The 22,764-nt window shown below is 41.0% G+C and overlaps 1 protein-coding gene across 2 annotated transcripts in view; it reads left to right on the top strand.

Moving 5' to 3' along the window:
* The window catches only part of LOC132989176 (forkhead box protein J3-like), a 125,185-nt gene that overhangs the window by 25,363 nt on the left and 77,058 nt on the right, over positions 1 to 22,764 (top strand). The window contains exon 4 of one of the 2 annotated variants that reach the window (XM_061056592.1): positions 14,773 to 14,847. The exons of the other annotated variant lie outside the window; for it this stretch is intronic. Coding sequence (XP_060912575.1) covers positions 14,773 to 14,847 — 75 coding nt within the window. The remainder of the gene's footprint in view (positions 1 to 14,772; positions 14,848 to 22,764) is intronic. 2 annotated transcript variants of the gene reach the window in all.

Genomic DNA, 22,764 nt, shown 5'->3' with positions numbered 1-22,764 from the left:
CTGCGCCGACTCCTGTGTCTTATGAGCACAACAAAAATTTCAACATCTAACTGTTCTTTTGTGACTAAGCTTGGAGACAATCTTTGGAAAATAAAACAGAAAGCTGGATGTGAGTCTATAAATCTTCAGTATGTGTTTCTTGTGTTTGTGTGTATAGCTGCATGCCTGCATCTGTTCCTGTATGTGCATAATACACTTTGGTCATTTGAAATAGTTTTTTGATAGTTGTGTCTGGGAAATTTATTTGAGTGAGTCTCACCTCTGACTCTGTGCTGATTTCCTCAGCACTAAGTAACACATACCGAATTGTTAAATGTGCTTGTTTCAGCATTCCCAGCTCACATATCACATCAGGCCAGTCTGATTTCCAGATGTGTGTATAGTTCAGTGTGCATCTCAAGGGAAAATTCTCTTTGTTGACACAGTGATGAAAGTTGTTATTTACAATATACAATAGCTTTCTTGTCAATAAAATTTAACTGACCCTTACATTTAAAAATATGTATATACTTTTTTACATAAGCTTGTATCAGTTTTATTAAATGTATTTAATTAGAAAACAATCTGCCAATTTAAGACACAAAATTAGAAAAATGCTGAAATTCTGGTGAACCCTTTACCTGGCAATATATTAGTGAAGTTTTATGGTTTCTTAAAGTGCAATAAATGCATTTTGGATTTAAACCCAGGAAAAAGTCATGATTAGTTTTAGTTATAAAACACTTGTATTTCCCTTAAATGAAATTATCTTTAAAGAAATAGGACAAAATATACAGCTTATATGAAAAAGGATTTTTCCCCTTGTGTATGTCTACTGGGGACACATCATACACAAGAAAAATAGTTTACTTCCAAAACCAGATACAAGTCAAGGTGAACGGATAAAACATAATTTTTGTGGGATTACACTTCCTAATAAGGCAACATATACAAGCCCATCACTATTTTAAAGTAAACTGTTGCTATCCTTTGAAGAAACTTTTGAGATTATAAGCAAAATGTATTTTATTTGCACCCTCCATAAACGCACACACATACAGGGGTGGCTGTGGCTCAGTGGTAGAGCCGGTCTTCTCTCAACCTGAAAGTCTTGGTTTTGATCCCAGGCCACATGTCAGATGTGTCCTTGGGCAAGAAACTTAACCCCAAGTTGCTCCCAATGCTTCCTCTGAAGCGTGAGAATGTGTATGATTGGGATAAGTTACTTCTGATGGTCACTTTACATAGCAGCCTCTACCATCAGTGTGTGAATGGGTAGTTGTGACCTATTTTAGGATTAGGCATGATTAAACACTCCATCTATCATGGCTTTTTGTCAAAAAACAAGATTAAGATTAATTCACAAACAAACAGCATAAACTCAACAAACGGCCACTGATGCACCGTTCTAGTTAGATCATACGCAGGCAATCATTTCAATGTCCATTTGGGAATCACTGTTTCTTCATTTAATTCAGATCATGTAAACAAACAAACATTTAAAAAAACAAATGCAGAGTAACAAAAAACAAGATGAAGTGGCTCCTACACACCAGCCTCTAATTGTGATCACATTAACACAATTACAAATACATTTCTAAGGAGCTATTACCACAAAAAACAAAACAAACAAATAAATAAACCCATGTGTATATTCTCAGTTATATACAGCATATTTGCTGACTCTTCTTTTTTATGTTATTACCCGTAGTCCACATAAACCCACATAGGCAAGACACTCAACCCCGCATTGCTCCCACTGCTTCGGTGGCGGTGTATGAATGGATTACTCTCTGATGTACGTCGCTTTGGATAAAAGCGTCTGCTAAGTGAATTGTAACATTGTAACATTGTTACAATATATATTTATTTGTTATCCATTATTTTTCCTCAGACGGCACAGCATACAATTCCTTCCTCTATGTCCTTGCTGTTGATGGAAGGTGTGCAGAATGAGTTTGGAACCATGCTGATTTTCAGAGGAAAAAAGGGCGTAGGGCTGCACGATATTGGTCAAAACTTACATTGCAATAATTTTTTTTCCTGCGATATGAAAAAAAAACAACTTTTTTTTTTTAAGTTTACTGCTTCACTATGTTCAGCTGAATTCTCCCAGACTCCTGCAGAAATGATCACTTACAGACTCTCACCTGTCTGTCTCTGTCTCTCTCTGCCTCCGTGAACGCTATTTGCGTTTGCGAAGAGTTTTAATCATGTTGACATCTGTTAATTATCTATATTGATCTATAATATTTATTAAGTGATAATTCTCACATCAGATCAGACTTTTTAATAAAGCTCATGCACTGAGGATCTATCATTTAAGTTTCCCTCTGCGACCAAGTAGTGTTACGGGGATATGAATTACATATGTTAACGTGCTACACCCCTCCAGCCTACGAGAGAGAGACGGAGAGACACACAGCGGGAGCGCGCACATACATACAGGCTGAGCAGACGCGCAATGGCTCAGAGTTTGTCCTTTCTCTGCATTTTGCCTTTTTTGTAGGCTTGAGCAATCTGTTGCCAGAAATTTGAAACAATGAAAAGAAATCTTTAGAGACATTTCTAGAACAAGCACAATGCATTTTGTGAAGATGATCCGCCTTGCAAAGAGGAAAAGGAGGATTTCTGCAGGAAGCAAAGCAAACTTTTAAGCAACGGATTACTTTGACCTTAAACTATACAACTGTTTCAAATTGTATGGCAGCTCATGAAATCGTTAGGCATGGGAGGATGACGTGAAATAAACAATAAAATGGGCTATCAGAAGATCGAAACTTAGGCCTGAAAAACAAGACTGAGTAAATTAAAGTTATTTCTTAACAAATTATCGAAATTGTTTAACAATTTAAAGTGAGCCAACTGACAAAGGCCGACGGGTCCTGTTGAAATCAATAAACAAGGAAAGCAGAAAAAGACTCTAACTTGTAGTTTTAAATCTAAAACTAATCTTGACAAAGAAATAAAAATAAAACCTAACCAACTATTCTAACTACAAAAATCAAAACACAGCCAAACAGCACCCCTAACCTAGTGTGAATAACAAAAGAATCTCTACGTGAATGAAACACAAGTGCTCTTGAATCAGTACACAATTCACTACAATTACCGGGCCCAGCCAAAGAAATACCTCACTTCAACATTTACATAACATTCATTGAACACCGACGAACGTCTCTGTCTGAAGCTCTGTCCGTTCTCTCCACTACTGCAGCGGCAGCCTTCCTAACCCTCCGTGTCGGCATCTACTCTTCACTGATTGGCCGCTCAGCTCTCCCAGGTAGTATGCAATACGCTACCTGAAAGAGGCACTTACAGCTGCAACTCAACCACACACACACAAACACACACACACACACACACACAGAGGCCACAAAAAGGGGCGGGGCGCGGCTGCGGCCGTAACTCTCCTCCCCTTAAGATACAAACCAATAGTTTAGGTTTGTTAAACCTTAAAGGGATACTTCACCCATTTGCATTAAGCAATGGTCGTGAATCCCGCCCTCATTTCCCCCTGAGACGGGAAATCTTTGTATTTTTAAGTCTGAAAAGGAGCCTGAGAAATTACGATTTTTGCTTCATCGGCGGCTGCTGTGGTTAGCGGGGTGAAACTACATCGCTAGGTCCTCATATTTTCGACCACTGACGCTACAGACCAATCACAGATCAGTGGGTGGGAACTCACGCCCAGAATCGAAACTGAACGTCCGCCATATTGCTTTGAAGCTATGCTAACAGGCTCGGTTACGACCCGGCTCGTGTAGGGGAAAGGAAGTAACATAAAACCAGGTGTTGATGGTAAAATAAAGTTATTTATTTACAAAAAGAGTAAAACTGTGACACAATAGCCTATAAGGTGAGGCAACTGACAAGGGCCGACAGGTGCTGTTCAAATCAATAAAGAAGTAAAACAGAAAGAGACTCTAACTTAGAGTTTTAAAATCTAGAACTAAACTTTGTGAATACAAAGAAATAAACATAAAACCTAACCTGCTACTCTAACTACCTAAACCATAATCCAACCAAACAGCACCCCTAATCTAGTGTGAAATAACAAAGAAATGACCTACGTGAGTGTGCCAGCATAAATACACAATTAACTAAATACTAAACCTGGCCCAGCCAACGAGTACCTCAATTCACAATTAACAAAATATTCAGGATACACAGAAGCCTAACGTCTCTGTTCGGAGCAGTCTCTCCATTACTGCAGCGGCAGCCTTCTTAAACCTAGTTGTCGGCAGCTGCTCGACTCTGATTGGCCGCCTTCCTCTCCCAGTACGCCATAAGCCACCTGAAAATTGTCACTTACAGCCATAAGCCAACCACTCACACACACACACACACATACACACATTCACACATTCACACACGTACTCACACTGCTGACTGATTAAAAGCCACACAAAGGGGCGGGGCGAGGCTGCGGCCGTAACACCCCTCCCCTTAAAACACAAACCTATCGTATTGGTTTGTTAAACCTTAACAACACAAAATCAATAACATTCACATTCTGGACCGGCAGAGAACTTGAACCCACATAAACCTCAAAATGCTGGAGTGACAGTAACAAAGCAAGTGTTTCCTTCTCAATGGTGGAATACTTAAACTGGTGTTTGTTGAATTTCCTAGAGAAATAACACACTGGGTGATCCACTCCATCCTCATCCTCCTGCAACAGGACAGCCCCGGCTCCTACAGCGGAGGCATCCACCTCGAGTTTAAAAGCGTGAAACGAGCTTTCCTGGTATTTGGGACTGGGAACTCATTTATGGTGGAGACCTTTGCAGCAGAGGACACCACTTTAAAAAGCTGTTTCTCAAGTGTGGTGAGTGCTGACAAAGCAAGTGGTGAGAAAGTTGATTATTTCCTTGACAAAGAAGTACTAGTGCGTAAATGGTCTCCTACTGCAATTGTTGATTTTGATTGGGGCACTGTTTACCAGATAGTTGTGCCTGCTGTGTATCATCAACAATGTCCTGTCTGTAGCTCACGAAAGCCAGTGGTCAGGTCATTTGGGGGTGAATAAAACATATCAGCTCATCCTCAAGCATTTATTTTGGCCTGGTTTGAAGTCTGACGTTGCCAACTTTTGTTGCTGTTGCCATGTTTGTCAACTAGCTGGGAAGCCTAACTAAACTATCCCTTTTGCTCCACTACATCCGATACCTGCAATAGGGGAGCCGTTTGAATGCGTAATCATAGACTGTGTAGGGCCGCTGCCCCGCACTAAGAATGGTTACCAATATCTACTCACCATAATGTGCGCTGCCATTCGCTACCCTGAAGCAGTTCCGCTGCGTAAAATCACGTCCAGCTCACTAGTGAAAAGAGGCTCTATGGAGAAAGCTGATAAGAACCGACAATGGCGAAAAACATATGTTTCAACTTCAAACTGATATGGATGAAGGGGATTTTGAAGGTCTTGTGCTCCCATCGGATGTTCGTGGCTATCTCTACGAGCCGCAATATAGCGACAAGTGCCAACAGGCCGGTCTTATGCCGCGGCAGCCAAGGCAGAAGTCCTGCCTGTCGGGCCGCAGTGAGGACAAGGAGCCGGGGCCGGCTGGAGCTGGGGCGGACTGGTGGTGCGGTGCTCTCACTGTTTGCCTGTGGACACAGACATAGAGTCTGTTTTCTGCCAGGAATTTCCAAGGTGCTAATTCCTTCTGGAAGAAATCTCAGAATCAGTTGAGGAAACGGCCGTATGTGTTGTAGTAAATGTCTGTAAATAGAGCATAGCTTCAGTGGGAGTGGCCTGCGGTGCTGTGCATTCTGGGAGCTGGTGTCTTTCATCCCCATGAGCCAAAAAGACACTTTCTGCCTTTTCTCGGTCAAGAAGGCACCAACTTCAAAATGTATTTCACATTTCTACATATATGACCCAATGTCAATACAGAGTCATGTTTCAACGGGTGAAGTATCCCTTTAACAACACATAATAATAATCACATTCTGGACAGAGCATCAGCAACTATGTTTTCAGACCCCTTTTTGTGCCGAATTACAATATTGTAATCCTGCATGATCAGTGCCAAACACATGAGCCTTTGGTTATGGTTGTACATGCGAGTCAAGAACATAAGTGGATTGTGATCAGTGAAGACTTCCACTGGCAGAGGACTTGAACCCACATAAACCTCAAAATGTTGGAGTGACAGTAACAAAGCAAGTGTTTCCTTCTCAATGGTGGGACATTTAACCTAAAACTTCCTAGAAAAATAACGAGGGCGAGGAGGAGGACGAAGTCGAAGAAGAAGAAGAAGATTTGTTTGATTTTTAGAAAATACTTTATTTACATAATAAATCTAAACAGGCAAACTTGTAAATTAAATCAAAAACACATTTACATTAACACTCAGACAATTACTGAACCTCAGCTCTCCTTTTCCAGACACACAACACATTATATCCTCATATCCCCACAACTCCAGGAACTTTTCCATGTTCCCGGTGGTCCTGTGGAAACATAACTCAAGCCTTCGCCGGGCTTTAATGTTGCACCTCCACAAGGCCACCACATCAACATTAGGTCCAGTCTGTATCTTGTCTCTTCTTGTCAGATAAATCGCTGATTTTGCTTCACCAATTAAAAAGTTCAAAAGTTGGCACTTAAATTTTGTTTCTTTTCTGTAACTGACTCCACCGATAAAAACAGGACCTGAAAAAACAACACAAAAAGAATTAAAAACAACAGTTAAAAAAGTTAAAAAAAAGTAAAAGAAAAGTAAGTCTCCTGCACTCAGAAAAAACATGAAACACATTCTCAGGCAGTTTAAAATAACTGGATTAATAACAGATTAAAACGCATTAGCAGCAATAGCACCGTGTAAAATCCTCTACTGAAGGTCACCAGTTTGTTTTTTTAAAGGTGGTTTGTACAGGGTCTTCCACTGAGGCGCCTGCCCCCCAAGTCTGTCGGTCCACACTGAGACAGCTCGATCAGCCAGGTTCTTCTTATTTATGTTTTTTACACAGTTTTTGTACAGAGTCTTTTGGTCCACGCTGTGCAGATTTAAATTTTAATTTGCTCTCACAGTCAGGAGGGGACCACTGAGTTCTGTGAACCACGGGTTGAGGTTGAGGTCAGGGAACATGTCCGTGGGGTCAGGTTGAACCCCTCCCTCACTGTACAATAGGAGGAGGCTCTTCTCCTTAGCAGAGAGCTTCTCTCTCTGGATGTCAGAGAGTGCTGGTCCCGCAGTGTCCACCAGTTGATTTAGTGACACGGTCTTTGTGCTGCACAGCGCCCCCATCAGTCCTGGTACGGAGCTGCAACACACATCCAGTCTGGCACCACAAACTAAAGGCTCCATCAACAACCAGTGCAGAGAGTTATACTTGAGTCGTTTCCAGTCAAATAAAGTGCATGATTTAAAAACCCCTTGATAAAACCGAGGTAGCACACATTTTTAAATCAGTTAAAAACAGAGCAGCATCCAGTCCCAGGTTATTTACTCACCTGAATATGCAGCTGGCCACATCCCTCCACACTAAGTCAGGAGGTCCTGTTAGGTACTTTTGAATGAACTGTGGATGTTCTACTGGCCAGGTGAACAAGGCCCTGACCCCCCTCCTCTCTGGATAAAAACAAAACACACTGTGGCACCCAATGCAAACCAGTCCAGAAGAAATTGATCATTTTGCTCTGAATCTGAGCCAACAGATCTGATGGTGGATCCAAACAGGCTAGCCGGTGCCACAGTAAAGAGGCTACCAGGTTGTTTAAAACCAAAACCCTGCCTCTGTAAGACATCTGGGAATGTAGCCATCTCCACTTCGCTAACTTGCTCTCTACTTTTTTTGTTATGTTTTCTCAGTTCTTTTTAACAACATTTTCCTCCTAGGTAAGAGGCCTAGGTATTTGAAGCCATCCCTTCTCCAGACCAGGCTTTGAGGGAGAACAGGGAGGCTTTCACGCCACACACCAACAGCAAGAGCTTCACTCTTACTCCAGTTTACCTTGGCAGAGGACATAGCAGAAAACATATCACTTACACTGATTAATGTGTTTACATCCTGTTGATCTTTTAATAAAACAACGACATCATCAGCATAAGCAGATAAAACTATATTGCTATTAAAACCAGGTAAAAGCAGACCATGAACAGTTGAACGAATCTTCTGAAGGAGGGGTTCCAGGGAGAGTGCATAGAGCATCCCAGACAGAGCACAGCCCTGCAGAACGCCCCTATGCACCCTAAAAGGAGCACACAAGCTACCATTAATCTTCAGCACACTCTCAATGTCACTATACAACACCTGGATCTTGGCAATGAGACTAGCGCTGAACCCAAACCTCCTCATAGTTTTCCAAAGGAAGCAGTGCTAAACGCGGTCAAATGCCTTTTCTTGATCTAATGAGATCAAACCAGTATTCAAGCCTAATGAACTGCAGACCTCCAAAACATCTTGAATTAGATAGATATTATCTATCATTGACCTGCCGGGCACACAGTACGTCTGGTCCCGATGGATGACCTGCTCCATAGCTTCTCTCAGGCGAGTGGCGAAGGCTTTGGAGAGGATTTTGTAATCTGTGCAGAGGAGAGACACAGGGCGCCAGTTCTTCATCTCTTGTAGGTTTCCTTTTTTAGGCAAGAGTGTGATGACAGCCCTACGGCAGGACAGCGGGAGTGAACCAGTGGCCAAACTTTCATTACACACATCTAGATAATCATGAGCCAAGATCTCCCAGTAGGCTTTATAAAACTCTACAGTGAGTCCATCAATGCCCGGGGCTTTGCGGCCCTGCATGCTCTGGAGGGCTGTATACAATTCACGTACATCCAGAGGGCGCTCTAACTGGGAGTTGGGTCTCCTCAGAGACCTGAGGTAGTCCACTGCAGAACTCCTCCAACAGCTCATCATTCTCTTTGTACTCACTCTTGAACAATGAGGAGTAAAACTGTACAGCTCTCTTCCTGATCTGGCCTGGTTCACTCAGTTCCTGCCCCGTGTCTGACAGCAGAGAGTGGATCAACTTCCTCTGCCCGTGTTTCCTCTCCAAGAAGAAGAAGCTAGAGGGAGCATCCATCTCTGTGATATTCTGGACTTGGGACCGGACCAGTGCACCTTGCACTTTGGTGTCCAGCAGGTTGACTAAAGTCATTTTTTTAGTTTTGAGGATTTCAATATATCCTCGATCTCCTGTGGACTCACTCATTTGTTCTAGTTCCACTACATCAGTCTCCAGGTCTCTGATAGATCTGGTGATATCACGTGTAACATTGACAGTATGCTGTTGACACAGTAATTTAATTTGAATCTTTCCATGGTCCCATCATTGCCTTAGACAGGTAAAATCACTCTTCCTCTGTCTAAAACCAGTCCAAAAATAATTTAGTGCTTCTCTAAAACTTTTATCAATAGTTAAAACTGAATTAAAATGCCAGTAGGTGCTTTTAGGTAAAATGTTTCTAATAAAAACACTACTTAAAAGCAAAGAGTGATCTGTAAAACCCACTGGTAAAATCTGACATGTTTTAAATATACTCAAATGATGCTTAAAACAATAAAAACTATCAAGACGAGCTAAGGAGATTCTGTTCTCATTAACGTGGGGCCATGTGTACTGTCTGGAGCGTGTGTGCATCCTTCTCCATACATCCACCAGGCTATAGGAAGAGACCAGCTGCTTCAGAGCCTGCTGGAACACTGGATGAGGCTCTGCATGGTTACGGTCTAAAAGCTAGTTTTCTGTACAATTAAAATCTCCTAAAAATACAGAATCAGATGACCCACATTCCTTCAATTTTTCAGTGACTTTTAAAAAGAAACGCATTCTCTCTGCACCATTGTTTGGAGCATAAATATTCATAAAAACAATAGAATAATGCTCAAAAGCAGCTCGGACTAAAAGACACCTCCCCTGGATGACATGTTGCACCTCTAAGGACTTTGGAGTAAATGACTGAGAGAAGAGGATGCCCACTCCTGCACTCAGTGAGGTGTTGTGGCTTAAAATGGCTTCCCCTCTCCACTCTCTGCACCAGTCCACTTCATTGTTACTGTCACTGTGTGTTTCTTACATCAATGCGTTTAAGTTTGGCTGTTTCATATAAAATTGCTCTTTTTCTCGCCTCTCTGGCTCCGTTCAGATTTAAAGTGCCAATTTTAAAAGTGTTCATGAAGGGTGAGAGGTTAAGAACAACAAACTGCCAACAAACTCAATAAAGTGCATAAACGTGTCATTTTGAAAATCATTAACAGATTTGTTTGCGAATTTTGAACATTACTTTCTTTAATCTAAAAACCTCTTGGTCTGTAAAACCAGATTGGACTTTGTTGCTAATGTGATGTCTCGCTGAAGAATAAAATGTACTTTTGTCAGGAAAATATTTTTTGTGCTGTGAAGTACATGCCTACGTAGGAGTACACGCCTACGTCACGAAACCTATGAAAGCCTCGTCACTTGACGCGGCAAGGGAGTCAGGTGGATTGGGAGAGCTGGGCGATCAATAGCTTAGTGGTTTAGTAGTTGGATTGTGCTGTTAGTATAGATTAATTTAGCGTAGATTGTAGAGTTGTGAGTTTATAGTGTTTTCAAAGTTAGTTGGAGGTTGTAGGCAGTAGATTGATTGTTAGATCTTATCAATATTAGTTAGCTAGTGGCTTAACTTAGTTAGTTATTTGATTTAGCATTTAGTTTTTAGAGTATTTATTAGATAGTGGCCAGGATGGGTCGGCAGTTTCTGCCTCGGCTGCAGTAGCAGCTCCGGGTTGCACAGCTGTTACGACCCCTAAATGAATGACTCGTTTTTACCGGGAGTCGAACATCAGAGATTAAATCATTTCAAAGAAAAGGTTCATTATTACAATCTGAATTTGCTTAATAACATTAATAATGGACAAAGAAACAACAAAACTATAAGCTGAAAACCTGAGGTACAAAACAAAACAAAAAAGAAAGGTCAGCCACCCAAGCCAGCACACACAGGGTCGTCGGACCGGGCACTCACCCTCTACCACCAAAACTACAGGATCCCTTAAAACAGTGAACAAAAGCCGCGATAAAGGGATAAACACTCTACCAGGTTACTCAGACAACATTGATACTGGATAGACATTCTGTTGTGACTCTCAGGAGCCAAGGAGAGAGAGGGATGAGAGCCGGGCTGTTTCTGCCTTCTTATTTGCACCGTCCTCAATCACCCCCAACCATACACACCCTATGGAGAGACAAAAGCAATTAGTCGACAGGTTACAAACATATTACAACCAGCAGAGGGGGACAAAACAACATACAACATAACAACAGCTTTACAGCGGACCTGGAAATTAGGCGCCAGTGGCTGCTTGCTTTGGGGCTACCAGACCGTGACCTCCCGCCTACAGCTTGGTAGTGCAACCGTCACTTCTCCAAAGTTTGTTTTTCCAACATCGTGGAAGTGGAACTGGGTTTTTCTAAATTGGCCAAGCTAAAACCTGATGCAGTGCCAGACGTTGCTCTCCCGGTGACGACAACAGGAGGACAGTCACAGCAGCTGCAAGTCCTTTGAATATTGAGGTGAGTGAATAAATAGTATGTTGGTAATAGGCATTTTATTAACAATCACATGTCTGCTTGGCTAATTTTATGGGGAAATAAACTGCTCAAAGTAAATGTTGTTGGCGAAGATAACGGTTAAGCTTCGGGAAAAGAGCGCACTTATAGACATATTGGCGGTTATGGTTAACAGCACTAACGCTGTTGTGTCCCGTTGCTGCGGTGTCTTCATGTTCGCTCTTTTCCCGCTGCCTAACATTATCCTGCGGTCCTATAGATTCTGTCTATAAGCTGGTAAAGTGATGAATATTGCAATAATTAGGCCGTGCTGTAACGTTTTTCATGAGCGCTGGTTGATATGCTTGGCTGGTAACATTAAAACTTTAATCTAGAACCCTTCTCTCTGTGCACAGCTCCTTAGTCTCAGACTCCTAACAGAAGTGTGTCATGTGAGACTGGCACTTTCATGGCTGTTCCTGAAGCTCTTGCAATCCCTGATGGTCCAAGGACGAGCTCCACCCCAGTCAAAAGAGTCTCAACTCAGAAACTCTTATTGTGTATCCTAAATATAAACATGGGGACTTCACTGCCCACTGAAGAGTCATCCTACTTCAGGTAATTTGTTTTTAGAAACATGAGTGGCATCATTATTAATCGATGGAAAATTGTGTTATAACTCTAATTTATCTGTACACTGAAAGCTACATTGACACACTTTTTTGCAGGCAGTAAGTTCCTGTCACCCCAAGTGAATACAATTCAGACTGCTGTGTACTGCCTGGTTGCAATCTTCACATGGACGACGGCGTCTGAGACAATGAACAATTTGTCCTTCAAGCTGCACAGCACCAACTCCAGGCGTTTGGTGTCTCTGGTGCTTATTCATTTTGCTGTTTTTATTTTTGATGGTTCTTATGAAATACTCCTGATCAATCACAGACATATTCGAAATCAATTGTAGTTTATAATTTAAACTGGGAAACGGAGTGGAGTATGTTTTACAGTTTACAAAAGAGTATTAATTGAAGCCCCTCCGTGATAAGAAAGCTATCTCTGACAGTGTTGTATTTCTGTCTCGCCTGATGTGCTGGCCCAGGTATTCCCAGCACCACTGCACAAAATTGGGGTATGCCAGGTGTCTGTAGGAACTGTGAAAAATGAATATAACAAAATAATGGTAAGCCTTTTTGCAGTGCTTTGTCCTAAATGAGAATAATTTGATATACTCCAAAGCAAGGATAATGAATCACACAGGTGTCGCAACACTTCTGATAATACTTTCTGACTTTGTAAACTACATGTTATGAATAAAAATATTTAGAAACTATTCTCTGTATTGATTTTGTAAAACTGACTTATTGAGATCTGGTGTCTGCATTTCACTTTAGAGCTTCATGTATGTCCCATACACAGCCTGCAGCACATAGGGGTTTATTTGTGCGAGAGGGCCCCCCCCCCCCCTCTCGAAGTTGACACATTGACATTCTAAAGGCATTTTTGTAAATTCCAGGGTCGAGCAGTACAGCTGAAAATGTGGGGTTTAGTTACCCTTTAAGCACGTTACACTTCCTTGGCCCTGTGACGTTTGGAAGAGGTGTGCTTCGGCACGGTACAGTTGCTTATGCACGAGCCCCAGAACGGGTACACAACGTGAACATAAACAAACCTTTCTCAAGTAATCCCAAAGTGCAATATCTGTATCTGACTAAAATCACTCAGAATAAGCCACAAAGTCAGGCAATGCAGTCATATTCTCTGTGTTGTTCGCCGATGTTTTGAGTCCACCTGTCTTGTAATCATACTTTATGATCACATACTGTAAATCTATGCATGTGTTGTATTCCAACGTTATGTAAAAGACTTAACCATGCTCAGACCCGGTTAGTCCTCGAGCAATGCAGGCCAGGGGGGTAATGGGAAGGGGGGGCAATTGTGCTTCAGCATGGTGCGAGGCAACTTTGCCTGGTGTGAGTGTGCCCATACTGTATTAACCTCACCCAACAGAGAACACAGGCCAGAGGACCCGACTGTACACACAGGGTTATACAAGCATAGCAAGCAGTGCAGAGGTGTGCAGAAATAACTTTTGGAAGAGATTGATGGCCAAATTCAGCCACTGACCCGCCAAGTAGAGCAACTGACCCCTGCATGAGCTTTTCTCCAGCAAGAAGAGGCAGAGTTTGAGCAGGCTGATACAGAGAGAGGAGGTGGTTTTTGTAGGAGAAACAAAGGCAGTGAGCTCAGGAGAAAGAGCATAGAAAAGCGTCCATCCCTCCATCTTCTCCCCATCTCCTCCCAGGTGGTATTAATTAGCAGCAGCAGATGAGTGAAGAATAGAGCCTGAAGGGAGAACAAGTTCATGTCAGGTTAATCTTTGCTGTTGAGGGCATTTCCTCTCCCCATCTCCTTTGCTTTCCATACTCTCACATACAGTAAATAGACATTTACAACAGAATATGTTACAACGCATAGAAATGACTGGTTACTCTAATTGTCAGCAAACCTATGAATTTGCATAGAAATCTGTTTCAATAATGGTGACAGTTGCGCTTTAACCTCATCCCAACAGGGACACCCCACATTAAGTGACTCTCACACCCTCTCCTCACAGCTTAGACTTGTTATTTTGTTTCCCCAGCCTCCCTCTGAACACACTGAATGCTTTTCAGCCATCTTTATAAACAGTCAGTCTCAGTTGCATCCGGCATAACAAATTCACCACAGCTTTAAATCAATACAGCCTTCTACATCTGCAGCATAACGGCTTGCTTTTGTGTTTGTATAACTGCAGAATCTTTGTTAACTCCAAAATAGTAAATAGTGAAAAGTGGAAGACTGCTTTACGTTCAAGAGCATTTACTAATCTAAGACAGATGCCAGATATTTTAAGATTGTAGGTTACAATCAGGGAGGAGGATTGAAGTTAATATGTAAAATGTTTGCTTGAGCCCTTGAAGTTTAAATGCCCATGAGTTATGAGCTTGTATTTTACAAGAAAAGAGGTCAGAAAACATTTGTATTTATACTTATTTCTGGGATTCTCCTGTCCTATTACTTATTATATAAGCCCCTGAGATATATCTTGGATGGTACTGGCCTCCAGTTTTTCAACCTTTTATCAAAAGGACAGGAACTATCCTTCAATGGAAGGTCATCTAGAATCAGAATCAGCTAACAGCATTATAAGTAACCTAAAATGTAATTTACATATTTAAAAGTGGATTTAGTCTTGAGTAAACCTGTTTCTTCTTCTCTTCCCCTTCCTTTCTCTGCTTCTGCTCTGTCCGTTTTTCTCCCTGCAGAATTCTATACGACACAACCTGTCCTTGAACAAGTGTTTTCTCAAAGTGCCTCGCTCCAAAGATGACCCTGGAAAAGTAAGTATTTCTTGAACAATGTAATGGCACTGAAAAGCTCAGATTTTATTTTGGTGCAACACAATGAAAATGCAAGCCTTCAGTGAGCCTTTAAATGAGGCAGAGGCAACTTTACTATTCTTACTATGTTTAGTTGCCCTATTGCTGCATGTCTGTGTGCAATGTGCATAACTGCACCCTAAGACACGTAAACTCACTTGTACTCTTTCCTTGTCACACACTTTCATACACACACACACACACACACACACACACACACACACACACACACACACACACACACACACACACACACACACACACACACACTGTTATTGAAATGATGCTTCTTTTTATAGTACAGTTTGTTGTTCACAGATTTAAAATAACTTTCTAGATAAAAGGGAGCTTTAGTTTATCTAAATGCTTCTTTTTTCTTTGTCAAAATCTTTTTTATTGAAATTCAAACATGAAGCACAGTGCTGTTCAGTCACTGGTAGTAGAGGATGTCATAGATGGATAAACACCAAAAGCAGTTAACAGTCACACCTTCATAGGCAGAGTAAGAAACACACACAGAAACAAAGCTGTTAACTGCACATGGTAAATAAGTAAAGCAAGGACCTGCAGTAGCAGCCTGTGTTACTGTAATTACTTTTAAGGATAATGAAAAAAACAATGTAAACAAAACAAAGAAGTAATAAACAAAACTTATCCATTATAAAACAATCCCTACCCTGTCACTGCCAGAGTTGATATGAAATAATTCCACCAGTCACATTAAAGACCTAATTATGCATCTGAAAGAGAAATGATCAAGCTGCATCTGGATCAAGGTTATAAAGGTTCTGTACAGAGTTCAGAAAAGGTCCCCAAATTTCTTAAATTGTGGATTCAAATGTTGGAGTAAGAATCTTATTTTTTCTAGCTTTAAGCAAGGCATAATGTCTGCCAACCATTGTGCATGAGTGGGCGGGGCAAAGTCTCTCCATCTGAGCAGCATTGGCCAGAAGGGAAGCAAAGGACAGGGTCTGCTGTTTTTGCGCCGATAGCTGTACCACTCCACCAGTGACCCCAGACACAGCAACAAGAGGATTGGGTTTCAATTTAACGTTTATTATCTTGGACATAGTGTGAAATACCTCTGTCCAACATTTATAAAGACTAGGGCATTGCCAGTACAAACAAGTGATGCTTCAGAACCTTTGCATTTGTCTATAAACAGATCTTTAAAGTGTATAATAAAGTACTAATAAAGTGCTATCCTATCCTATAATAAATACCCTTCCGATGCCATTCATGAAAAACAGAGTCATGGTTAGATGGTTCAAAAAGATGGTTCGATTCAACAGGGCTTAGAAGAGAAAATCTGCCTAGCCCAAAGAATTTCCTGATTTTGGCCCATATTCTTAAAGAGTGTTTAACCACTGGGTTCTTAATGGATTGGATCGGAGGGAGAGGAAGCGACGATACCAGCAGCGCAGGAATAGACATGTTTTTGTTGGAATTTAACTCCATTCCCACCCAGTCAGGGCAGTGTGGTTGGCTGAAAAAAAAGACCAGAATGAGAAGCAACGCAGGTTGACAGCCGAATAATAGAAAAGAAGATATGGGAGCGACAGACCGCCGCTAGCTTTGGTTTTCTGAAGAAGTCTTATTGAGGCTAGGACTTTTACCCTGCCATAGATATGATCAAATGATTGAATCAAGTTTGACAAAAAACACTCCAGGGACAAAGATCGGTAAGGCCTGAAATAAGTACAGAAATTTTGGTTGGATGTTCATTTTCACATTGATACGTATAAACACACACACACCACACATTCCAATCTGCACATTGCACTTTGACACCCTGGACACTTTACACTGTTTACATATTCTATATTTAATATTTTGTACATTCAAATAATTATTTTTTAATTTTTACATTATATTCTATTTTACTGGACCCTGGACACTTTACACACTGACACTTTACACTGTTTACATTACTCTATATTTTGTACATTCAAATAAGTCTTTTTTTTTATTTTTTACATTATATTCTATTTTACTGTATATATGTGTATTAGTAATTTGAGTGTTTATTGCATGGTCTTGCGGAACAGTCCTTACATTTCACTGCACATCTGTATGAGCATGTGACAAATAAAAATCTTGAATCTTGAATCTTGAAACAAAGGGGACCACTCTAAGAGTTTGAGTTTAGTTTGGTCCAGCATGTTGACAAGGTTCTCCTTGAATAAGTCTTTATATTTACGAGTGACTGAAATACCCAAATAAGAGAATTTGCTATTTTCAACTTTCAAAGGGAGGTTGCTAAGGTCTAATGAGCGTGCTCCATTGTTGATGGGGAAGATTTAACTTTTATGGAGATTCAGTTTGTACCCGGAATGTTGACTGTACTGACTAAGCAGTGACAAGGCATGGGGTAGTGAGGTAGTTGGGTCTAAGATGAAAAGCAAGAGGTCGTTATCTAAATGCTTTTAATTATTAATACTGAAACTGAGCAATGAGTACATAGTGAAGTAGAAAAGTTTTCATAAAAAATCAAAACAATAACAAAAAATGATGCCGAGGCTGGCGGGGAATCATGGGAGTTCTCTCTGCTACTCCCCGCCTGGTGAAAACAAACTCTGTGTTGACAGTAGGCGAGACAAACAGGCGAAACCAATATGTTTACCGACTATGTATCCAAGTATAACTTACATGACGTTTTTTTTTATCACAGCAGCACATACAGCAACAGTACGGCAGCTTTCAGTATCAGCTTCCGCTTTCTTATGCAGCAGTCTTTGATGTAACATCCGGTGTTTCCTTGTCAACGATCAACATTTCGTGTCCGTCATGGCAACTCATCATGGCAGCTGCCGCGACAAGACACGTCCATTACAACTATAAAATTACGGATTTCTCTGGCTTTGATAACGGTTGGAAATATTTGAGGTAATATAATTACTTAACAAAAAATTATAAATGTATAGGCGTACTCAATTTTTTATTAATTAGATATTTGAATGTAAGCATTGTCATACAATTCTACATATTATACCTTTAAAATATTGTCTCGTTCTCCTGAACCAAATATCATGTATAGCCTCATCTCGTCACACCGCAAGTAGGTACCTCTTCAGTTGCAAGGCCCTTCCCACATCTGTTATGCCCTTTGCTTTATTAGGCCCTTTTTCACTCCCTTTTTACACACACGCACGCGCACACACACATACACACAAATGAGAAGAAGCTTGAGATATGTTTCACAGCTGCTACTTCTGTGGTTAGGAAGCAGAGTTTATTTGGCCACTTCAGCAGCACAGCTTTGAATATACAATTTGTCAAGTCCTTGTCTGTGCTGAATCCAAAGAATGACCCAGATGTTTAAAGCTGATCATTAAAGCTTGCTCGAACACGTATTTTTTTATAAAAGGTTTGCTTCTCAACTCATTGCAGGGATATTGCAAGAGACAATCCACCTTTTTTACAAAAACTGAAAAGCCGAAAACTTTTCATAGTGTACTAAAACTCGGCTTATTTTGTACAAGAAGCAACAGAGACGTGAGTTTCTCCATGCTTAGGGGACTTTGGAGCCATTGAAAAATTAATTAAGTGGAAGAAGTTTTAAATAATTCAAAGAAAATCATTGGGCTTTAGTTTAGACCTATAGTCAGACACAAAGAGAGCAGCTCCCTTCTGATTATCCTGACTCTGACTTCACCAGCATGTTATTTCAAACCCTGGATGGAAGTGGTCGATAACTCCATGCGGTGCTGGTGTAGGCACTTGGTTGGGGTTGGGGAGTAGCAGTGGGGTGGTCCGCTTATGTGGGTTCAGAAATTGGATGGAATGGATGTACCATCTCTGTTTGAAGCTCAAAGCTCTCTCATTGTATGTGTTTATTTCAGAGGCTGCTGTATTTTGAGGTTGTGTATTAGAATGATTGCAGTGGATTTTCTGAGGGAGGGAAGCAGAAATATGTGCTATAGGACAACTTCACATAGAAAATTTATTTAGGGCTAACCCTTTTTTTGATAGGGCACAGAAAAAACAACAGATACATTGGCTTTATTGGATTCAATGAAGAACCCCCTCACTGAACCTTTTTTCCTGTTAAATAACACAATACAAGAAATAATTGCAGGCTCACATAGTAAATAGTGTAAAAAAGAATTGTAACAAATGGTAATTGGTACATGGACTTAAGTTATATAGTGCCTTCCTGCTGCCCAAACTACCAAAATTAGGAGGGGTTGCATTAGAAAAATGGAAATTTGGAAAGAATAAAATATTTTTAACACACAGTTATCAGGTAGAACTAAGCCTTATGTAACGGGTGTGCCTGTCCTGCTGAAGTTCTAAACCTCACTGGATGCACATCCGTTAGTGGTAGTGTTATCTGCGTTGTGTTCTGTTGTTTTGTTGATGGAAGAAGGACTCGGAACACAAACTGCTACTGGTTTCTCATTTAATGTGAACAGTGCTGGCTGCTGCATCTGCACAAGTCCAAAATAAAATACAAGTCTCTGTAACATGCAGTCTCTCCTACACATGTGGGTCTCCAGTCGGTGTGTGCTCAGATATTATATCTGTCCACAAGGGTGTGCCGCAGGGCTCTGTATTAGGGCCACTTTTATTTACCATTTTTGTGAATAATCTGGGTCAAAATGTGTCAAATTCTACCTTACATTTTTATGCTGATGACACTATTGTGTACTGCTGTGCTGCATCTCTTGCACAAGCTGTTGAAAATTTGCAAAATGCCTTTGTTGTCCTTCAGAATACACTGCATGAGCTGAAACTTGTTTTAAATGTGGACCAAGCTTGTGTTTTTTACCAGATCAAAGACCAGGTCACAAAATCTACCTGTGGTTTCTACTGTTGATGGAAAGGAAATTGAGGTTGTACATTGTTGTTATAAATATCTTGGTATATTAATTGATGACTCCCTTAATTTTTAAGCCACATGTACTGTGCCTGGTGAAAAAGCTGAGGCTAAAACTGGGTTTTTATTTTAGAAACAAACTGTGTATTCTTTTAGTGTAAAAAAGCGTCTTGTCACTGCACCTTTTTTTGTTTAAAAGATTTTTTTTGGGGCTTTTTTAATGGATAGATAGGACAGTGGATAGAGTTGGAAATCAGGGAGAGAGAGTGGGGAATGACATGCGGGAAAGAGGCCACGGGTGGGATGTGAACCCGGGCCGCCCGCTTCAGACGACAGCCTCCATACATGGGGCGCGCGCACTAACCACTGCCCCACCAGCGCCCCAGTCACTGCACCTTTTTTACCTGTCTAAGACTATGGTGATCTTTTGTACATGCACGCCTCTGCTCAGTGTCTCTATATGGTTGATACAACTTACCATGCATCCTTGAAGTTCATAACAAACTGTAAAGCTCTGACTCCCTATTGTGAGTTGTACTCTCGGGTTGGATGGCCCGCTTTGGCAACCCGTAGGCTCATACAGTGGTACACCTTTATATATAAGGAAATTCTTGGTCTGCTTCCTCTCTATCTATGTGTTTTTATCGTGCAGAGCAGTACCGGACAGTATTCTTTGCGTTATCAGGACCTCTTTATGCTCTCTGTCCCAAACGCTCGAACCAAAATTGGGAAAAGGGCTGTTGGGTATTCTGCACCATCAGCCTGTAATCTGTTGCAGAATTAATTAAAACTTGCGGCGCTGGTGTCCTTAAATGTTTTTAAATCTAAAATGAAAGACATTGAAGCAGATTCTATAGGATGTCGATGTTTTAGCTCGACTGGTTGAACAACTGATTCCCAGATTTGACTCAGATGGATCTATTTTAGACTTAGACTTTTCTTTATTGTCATTCAGATTGTACCTTACAGTGCAGATCAGAACGAAATTTTGTTGCAGTAGGTTCGTTGTAGTGCAGGATAAAACAGCAGTAAGTATTTACATTAAAAAAACAAAAAAAAACAAGGTGCAAATACAAATAAGTACAAAAAGAAGCTATGTATAAAATTACTATATAGAGATAAATATATTGCACATGTACTGCACCTCAAACCCGGATTTACACAATTGAACGACCTGGAGGCTCTAGAGGAGTACATTGATGAATGCTTCACCCGACTCTGCATGAACGACACCGATAAAAATCCCAAAATGGACAACAACAATCCCACTGAATCCGACAAAAAACGAAGCCGCCAGTCCGACTCCTTTCTCAACTCTCCCGAAAAACACTGCTGTATTGAGGTCAGTGAGATCCTAATTTCAATCAATAACAGTCGGTCTGGTCTCGCCGCAAGAATCGCTCTTGCTGAAGTCCTTCACAAAGAATTCCAACACATCCGCGACAGCCTCGAATTCACACAGGCGCAACTCACCACACTCACCAAAGATAACAAATTCCTCCAACACTCTGTCACCTCACTCACAACACAGCTGGAATCAGTTACGAAAGAAAATAAACAAATGAAAGAATCAGTCCTTGAACTTCAATCCCGCAGCATGAGAGACAATCTAGTCTTCTCCGGTATACCTGAACAACACAACGACAACCCCGAACAGTTAATACAGGATTTCATGACCACCCATCTGAAAATACCCCTGGACGCTGCAAAGGACATTACATTTCACCGTACACATCGCATTGGACCCAAGAACCCCACAAACAAACGCCTGTGACCCATAATTGCCAAATTCGAACACTTCCAACAAAAACAACAGGTACAACGACATGGCCGTAATCTTAAAGGCACGGACTTTGGCATCAACGATCAATTCCCCCAATAAATAATGGACAGGCGCAAAACACTACTCCCCATCCGCAAAAAGAACATACAGGAAGGAAAAAAAACAGTACTCTCAGTCGACAAACTTTACATTAATGGACAACTGTACCGTGACATAACAATAACCCCCTGGCTATTTATTTATTTATTTTTTTTTGCCTTTTTTTTTTTTTTTGCCTTTAATGGAGAGACAGGACAGTCGGAAATCAGGGAGAGAGAGTGGGGAATGACATGCGGGAAGGAGGCCACAGGTGGGATGTGAACCCGGGCCGCCCGCTTGAGACGACAGCCTCCATACATGGGGTGCGCGCACTAACCACTGCGCCACCAGCGCCCCCCCTGGCTATTTTGAATATCACTCCACTCGCCGTACACGCTTTCACCACAATGACGCTGACTTGAATTGAAAATATGCACCTCAATTTCACCATGTACCGCACTTTTGCTCTTTGGTTTTATAGTTTCTTTGAATTTATGTGTTTCATGTTTTTTACATCTTGCTTGTTTGTTTTCTGTCTACACGCTGTGTTCTTTCTCCTTCTTTCCCTCTGTTATTCCCCAAACCCTTACTCCAACCAACATTAACCCCTTACATCTTCAGATCACTGAGAGGAATACTAACACACATACACACACTTACACACACGTCTCAAATAAAACACACACAACACACTCACACACACACACACACATCATAGGCACCTGCATTCTATCACAATGAGTTCACTTAAATTTCTTACTTGGAACATTCGTGGAATTGGTGCACAAGCAAAAAGACTCAAGGTATTTAACCACATAAATAAATTACAACCAGACATATGCTTCTTACAGGAAACACACACATCTGAATCTGATCATCATAAATTAATAACACCACAGTTCAATAAAGTATTCTCTGCCCATTTTAACTCCAGACAGAGAGGAGTAGCCATATTAACACACAGGAAAATCTCATTTATCCATAACAGCACAGTAACAGATCATGAAGGAAGATTTATCATCATAAACATCTCCATAAATAACACCCCCATTACTATTCCATCTGTCTAATGGTGCAAATAATATTGATCCTTCTTTTTTTAACACATTTTTTACCTCTCTCTACAATATGTCTGACTCCCCGGTAATTATTGGAGGAGACTTCAATACAGTCTTAAACCCATAACTTGACAGATCTA

Source organism: Labrus mixtus, chromosome 15, assembly GCF_963584025.1.
Source record: "Labrus mixtus chromosome 15, fLabMix1.1, whole genome shotgun sequence".
Classification (NCBI taxonomy): domain Eukaryota; kingdom Metazoa; phylum Chordata; class Actinopteri; order Labriformes; family Labridae; genus Labrus; species Labrus mixtus.
This window is presented reverse-complemented; position numbering and strand designations above follow the sequence as displayed.